The sequence below is a fragment of the Ostrinia furnacalis genome, unplaced genomic scaffold (genome assembly GCF_004193835.3).
Source record: "Ostrinia furnacalis isolate ACB-3 unplaced genomic scaffold, ASM419383v2 OfSCF0505, whole genome shotgun sequence".
In the NCBI taxonomy this organism is placed as follows: Eukaryota; Metazoa; Arthropoda; class Insecta; order Lepidoptera; family Crambidae; genus Ostrinia; species Ostrinia furnacalis.
The window spans coordinates 1-7,246 of NW_021130744.1; the positions used below are offsets into that span (position 1 = coordinate 1).

The following is a 7,246-nucleotide window of genomic DNA, read 5'->3' on the forward strand; positions in this document are numbered from 1 at the left end:
ATAGGCTTAAGGCCTTGCCTGATATGAAGTTTGTTAAAAAAAGAAAAAAGAAAAGAATATTAGCAATTAACAACACTTATGTCAGGGATTGGGGAAGAACGAGCAATCATTTAAAACACTTCTAAAAATAACTAAACTCTGACATTTTCTAAACCTCTACTACTCTTTGCTCTACTCTACGGGTGGTATTCTTGAAACCCATCAAGACATTCAAGACGAATGCAAAGATATGTTTATTTTATGTGACAGGAGGCAAACGAGCAGACGGATCACCGGATGGTAAGTGATTACAATCGCCCATAGACACCCGCATACCCAGGGGCGTTACATTACATGTGCGTTGCCGGCCTTTAAGGTGAAGATACGCTCTCCTCTTGAAAGCTTGCAGGTCGTATCCGTCCGTATATTAGTTAAAATTATGTACTGGTACCAAATCTTAGAGATTCGAGGTGAAGCTCATTTCCACCTTCAGTCTGATTATCATTATTCATCAGGTGAGAAGATGGCCAAGAGTTTGTTTGTGGTAAAAAAAAATGTAACCCAAAATACAAAAGTCTCTGTACAGTATGAACAGATGGACACCCCGTGCATTAAACGACTCGTCCCTGAAGTCCAAAATATCGACTACCCTACGCAATACTGGATGAAGGCTATTTTTATTTTAGCATTGGTAATTTACACTCTATCGATATCTATTTTCTGTACTAGATAAGTATGAGTAACATTCATATGAATCCACAAGTCTACTGGGAATATCGTGTGTGTGAGTAATGTATGAAAAGGTACTCGTACTAAACCAAACCACAAAAAGGGATATTAAATACAAATACAATGATATTTTATTCAGTACCTACTTAGGTACTTTCCAAGGCTTATACACGTCCCAAATAGCTTGCCCTACCACCACTTAGGGACAACATAAGGACTGAAGCTGAAAAGAAGAGGCGGAAGAAACTCAGTCACCTTGGTCAGTCTCTTTTTCAATCATATTTAAAAATGCACATGACGTTATACCTTTTTAGACAATCAGAATGCCGTTATCTCTTTCTAATGTAAGCTGTTATCTTTGTTATCACAGCCTTCTACTTCCGTTATAAACAAAAGCATAAATATCCCTTGATGATAAGGATTGCGATTGCGGTACAAATTCTTTTGCTTAGACCTTCTTTTCGTAAGTATTGGAGATGTATGTAAATGTAGGTATAAGGTGTTCCTGCAAATTAGTCGACAGTCACAAACAAAAAACGTTGTTGGATCAAACACAATAAGACGTAATTATTTCCATTTCCCTAGTATTTTTCCACAAGAATAGCCAATGTTACTAATAAAATAAAGTCTCCTATGAGGCTATGACCCAGAGCTTTTAAATGGCCGTTATCTATTTATCTACACAATAAACCTCACTAACAAACAAAGGCATTCCTTACTAATAAATATTAACGATGCACCACCAGTACGCCTGTTGAATCAGATGCGTTTGTGCACTTGCACTGGCTACTTAATTAATACTAGCTGCATTACGCGCTGATTAGGATGCAGCTGGGCAGCGGATTCGTTCAACGGTATACAGGGTGTCCGAATAATTATGTTTCGTTTAAACACTGGTTTTTTTATGTAAGACATGGCAGGCATTTGCAATCGCACGGTTTTTTTGTGTAAGACAAGGCAGGTATTTAACCGCAATCGCACCTGGTGTTAAGTGAGATGCAGTGTAGGATGGTATGGTGGTTGTTTCTTGGAGAAGTACTGCCGTGCCCTCGAGAGGATACCAAGTTTTTGGCAGCAGTTTTCGTTATGGTTTATTTTGTGATTTCTTGAAGTAATCTTTAATGCAAATATTTACTTTGACTTCTTTGCCTATTCGAAATTCATAGGAATCGAAATCTCTTCTAGCACCTATATTTTCTCACTTAATGGTATTTTTAAATCGCGATAGATAAGTCTGCTGAACCGTGAATTTCATAATTGTTCCACCATGTGAGATTTAAGTTAGTAGTTACCCACGAGGGGTACCTACCTCTACCTATTTCAAATTAATCTCATGCTAAGAACGGCATTTTGATTTGAAATACTGGAACGTACAGATTAACAAGTGATTTGACCATCAAAAGTAATCATTAATCATCATTATCAACACATTTTCGATTTTTTAACGTGCAACAGCCATCGTCTTTTAAAATAATAAAAATCTCAAATTTAACTAAGTATGCAGGCATGAACTTGTTGTGTTGGTAGTAAAAGAACACATCCTGTATTACAATGCGCTGTCAAAGCACAGTTGCGCGGGCGCAGCGCTCAGTCGCGATGCGTGCGCCGCCCGGCCCCGTGGCCTGCCTGTTGGTGGGCGCCGCCCTAGCGCACGCCGCCCTAGGCGCACTAGCCGCCCTAGGCACACTAGCCGCCCCAGGGTACCACCCCGAGGAGTACGAAGAGGCGATTGACGTGTGAGTGGGTGTGCAGTGCTTTTTTAATCAGAAAAAAAATGTGTTCGTGATATTTTTTTACGTTGAATATAATAAAAGTGTGCATATTCCATGGGATAATTACTGTGGGTATCGTAATTATTTGCAATAATGGTGGAATAAAAATTTTATTATTTTATTTTAGTTACTTATTTTATTCGGAAAACATAAATTACAAATACATAAATTGATTAAATTGCATATATACAATGTAGTTGGTCAAAGCCTACAGTTTCACCTCTATTATTTAATCAATAGTATATTATATTGTAAATAGTCAATACCATAAATAGGAAGAATTTGGAAAAACTTCAAGCCAGATTAGAAGTTATACAGTACCATTTACGTCCTACATCGCTCCTTTGAGTCCCGGGACAAATACTGTGTGAATTGTTAGAAACACAGGCATTTGTTTGTGAGTCATAAATAATGCAAATGTTATTACATTTCAAACGGGATCTTCGTTAATGAAATAAAGATAAACTATATTACATCGATGATTTGAAAATAAAAAACATCTATCGCTGCTGTTTCCATAGCAAACGATATGCTATTTCCATAGTAAACGATATGTTACTCATATAGGTCAGTATAGTTGTTATAGTGGCGATCGAATGTTAGTTTATCGGCTATCACTCAACTCTGACTTCGTAGAAATGTGGCCAAGGACGATGAATCACTATCAATCGGTTTCTTACTAAGATCCCACAACTTTTTTAAAGCAGTTGAACGTTGAACAGGAATTCGTTATGCGTTTTTGTAAATTCAAGTTCTATAGATGACCTAAATGTTTTTGAAAGACAAATCGATAGCAATTTTAATTCAACGTTGATTTTAATTTGATCATCTCTATAGTAAGATGACCAATCTTGCCTGTAGCTAATCAAATACATCAAAAGCTTAGCAACGCGGATATTTTGGTCCAGAAAGCTTTATCCTGTCCCGTGCATATGCCAAGCAGTAAAATTACACTAAATTATTACAAAATTAATGTGCATCTTAATTATTTATTAATCCAAGACGTTTACTATATTTACAAGGGTACGGTAAAATAAACAATATCAATAATAATAAATGTTTCCTTCGTAGTGTTGTTCTTGCTGGCTCTAGATAAAGCTTTTCGATATTTAAAGAATAAGTAAACTAACATTTTTTATTCTTAAAATATCAATGAGGGTTCCTCGTACGATCTATGCCTACAAAACAGCTTATTAAGCAAGTGGAAGTGTGGTCTTTGATTCGATAAATAATGATTGCTTTGCTACACCCTCGTCCCTGAATTATGATGTACTTCTTTTCGTGTCGACAACAAACCTACATAGTGTCAGCCCAAAACTCCGCCACAAGAGTGGCGTAGTCAGCAGCACTCATCAAATCTTCCTGAGGCTGAGTGCAGTTGCTTGGGCACTCAGGGCACGACATCAGGTGCTTCATCAACTGGGGAACAAAACCGCACCTGCACTCCGTGTTTAAGCCATCCAAGAATCCCCACCTGACCAGATTGTCATTACTAGGGCCAATGCGTCCGAAGTGCATTTAAAGACTTCCAGGTAAGCCAGGGGAGCTCAAGTCCAGGTGGAGGACTCTCAGAACATAGGGACTAAAGGGCAGGGGAGATCAGCTCTCTCGCGCCATAACCTGCATATCTTTTTTGACCGATCGTCATGAAGGAGAGGGGACACACTTTTTACGAAATTGCTTCGGCTTTTTAGCCTTTGAGGCACAGGGTCACGCTCAATCATGATAATAATTGCGCAATTAAATTACAATTTCTACAACCAAACAAGAACTTCCTATCAACTTTATCGAACGACACAAAAATAAAGTGCAAAGGTCAATGACAGCTCGATTACCGAGAACAAAATGCATTCATACCGTACAATCGCGGGTCCTTGTGTGAAATATCGCACGCGGACAGTCGATCTCTTTCAAGATATGCTCCAGTGTTCATAATGTAATCGTTGTTCTTTCTGCTGAAAGCACAAGTTGGAAAAACTATCTTAGAAAATATATCAGTCAAGCGAAGCTCTGTATGAGTAAGCGATGATGGAGTAGGATAGAGCGAATTTCTAAGTCATCGCCGGGGTTAAGTTACCCCAGAATGGTCTGGTGCCCCCAAAGATTTTAAACGATTCAAAAATGACAGTTGATAGTAGGTACTCACTCATGAGATAAGATACCAATGGGGTATCGTGACATATCGGCCAGGCCCCCCCTGAAAAAATACCCTTGTAGGTACGACAATGCTTATTCTCGGAGATTTGATTCCTAATCTTCTATAATATAAAAATGAGTCGCAAAATGCCAACACATTTGTCGCAAAATGTTTTGGTAAGCGCAAAACTCAACAACGCCTGGACCAATTTACCATTCTTTTTTTAAAATGTTCGTTGAAGTCCAAGGGTGGTTTTTCGCCGAGATTTGCAAAATTCAACCCATAAGAGAGTAAAACAGGGACCACACGTACAAAGTCGCGGGCGGCCGCTAGTTCTACTAACTACTTAAATGGCCAAGTATAGACGTGCAGAACCTCAGCTAATTGGTGATCTTGAACCTCATTGAAGTCAATTCTTTATTTTGAAACCATGATAATATGGTACTACATGTTATAATTAAGTAGGTCAGATGTCACTTATCAAAATATAGTACGATGTGGCGTCTGATAACATAAAAGTTCCCTGAAGTTTGCGGAGTATAAGATTGCGTAAACTTAATTACGCCTAGCTAATTGAAAGAGACGACTATAATTTATTTTAATTTACTAGGTATCGTAAATATAGAAAATGAGGAGACATGTTCAAACGACTCGTGGAAACTTCCTATATTCCTATGTCAATAAAGGTAGTAAGTACGTACTCACAGGTAGTTACGCTAACAATCAATATTGATACATTAAAGTAATTGGACAGTAAAAATATGAAGTGGTGAAATAGGCCTGCATTCAGCGCCTTCCTGCTAACTTTATCAGGTCGACCACTTTGTGGGTGGACGTCTCACGCTGCGTTTTCCGGTACGTGGCCTCCACTCCAGAACCTTGCTGCACCATCGGCCGTCAGTTCTGCGTACTATGTGCCCTGCGACCTGCCTATTGCCACTTCAGCTTGCTAATCCGTCGGGCTATGTCAGTTACTTTAGTTCGTTTACGGATCTCCTCATTTCTGATTACATCTCGCAAAGAAACACCGAGCATAGCCCTGTGAATGACAGCGGGAAAAGTTGCGGACAAAAGTGAACATTTGGAGATGCAACTACATATAAGCCTTAGAGCCCTATCGTTAACATGCTTATTACATTGCAGGCTGGACTACCGGAGCGTGTGCCCTACTGACCAGGTCCTGCGCACGAGGGACACCTGTCAACTGAACGGGGCCGAAGTCCCCTGCATCAGACTGCGGTGCTGTGACACACACAGATATGTTTCTGGGAGGTAAGTGTGAACAGTTCCAGTCAGTCATCATTTATGTGTCCCCTATCTAAACGTAGTGGAACTCTACTTACTACACGTGAATTAAAACGCTCCTTTGAATAAGGTGATAATACTAATAGACGCCTTTAATTCAGCCGAAGATGGCTGTATGCTGCGTATTTAGCGATTCCCTTGAATAAATCAGCTTATTTGTCTTTGAATTTGAATCAAAATCCAATGTTCACATCTGCATCAGCAATTTTGATATCTTTGCTAAATAATAGACTAAAATAATGAACAAAAGGCGTAACGATGTGATTCACCTACAAGTTACAACGTGCCGTATCTTTCTATCGTGTACCTAGATCGGTTTCTTAAGATACGGCGGGGTCACAGAATATATACATACATGGAAAGTAGGGTCGCCAATCTTGCGAGTCGAGCGACAACTTATACTTTCCTAGTCATACACCTCCTAAAAGCGGAAAATACCAAATTTCCAGAGTGACACTTACCTGGTATTACCTCTCCCGAACCCGCCAGCGTGGGAACTCGGGAGTGTAGGCCAAATTTCCAATTTCCTCTGATCGCCAAGTCTGTTGATTGAAGCTTTCAACTGTGTGAGGCTGATTAAGATGATGATGACGGTGTTGCCGTATATCCCAGATGTACCTGTCCCCAAGTCGATGGATGATGGATCCTTGCAGCCTCCCTACGAGCAGAGCTGATTATGGTGGTGTTACCATATTTCAGATGCATCCCCAATTCGATGGATCCATGCAGCCTCCGTCTATGCGAGCAGGCGTGCGAGGTGCGCGGCGAGCGGCTCTGGTGCTCCTGCCACAAAGGTTTCCAGTTCCACGAGGCGAACTACTTGAAGAAGCAGCAGCCTTACTGCGTTGGTATGTTACTGGTCTTTTTAGGGCACCGTGTCCATCATTTCAGCCACAGGACGTCTACTGCTGAACATAGGCCTCCCCCAATGACTTCCACATCGCACGGTTGGTAGCGGCCTGCATCCAGCTCCTTCCTGCTTTTATCAGGTCGTGGGTCCACCTTGTGGGTGGACGTCGCACCGTATCCAAAAGGTATCAAAGGGAAGCGGAGGATTTAATAGGGATATTAATGAAATATTGCGCTGTTTGTTAGCTAGCTGTCGTCTTTCGAGACCCCCATATAAAAGACCGCTACCTACCGGACAACATGGAAAGCATTGGGGGAGTGGACGTCCTATGGCTGAGATGATGATGATACAAAAGACGTGTTTAGGCAGCGACAGACTCGTTCTGCGGCTCATACCTATTACCAGGGTAATGTGTGACCTCAGTTGTTTTATCCCAAACAATTGAATAGAAGAGTAGCAATCATACTAGTCTCC

At 40.5% G+C, this 7,246-nt stretch overlaps 1 protein-coding gene across 1 annotated transcript; it reads left to right on the top strand.

Annotated features, from left to right (window-relative positions):
- Window positions 1-2,293: 2,293 nt before the first annotated feature.
- On the top strand, window positions 2,294-6,770 carry LOC114366024 (collagen and calcium-binding EGF domain-containing protein 1-like; the record flags this gene model as incomplete). Its single annotated transcript, XM_028322785.1, has 3 exons — window positions 2,294-2,444; window positions 5,761-5,889; window positions 6,622-6,770. Coding segments are annotated over exons 1-3 (418 nt in total), but the record flags the coding sequence as incomplete, so codon positions are not given.
- Window positions 6,771-7,246: the final 476 nt, after the last annotated feature.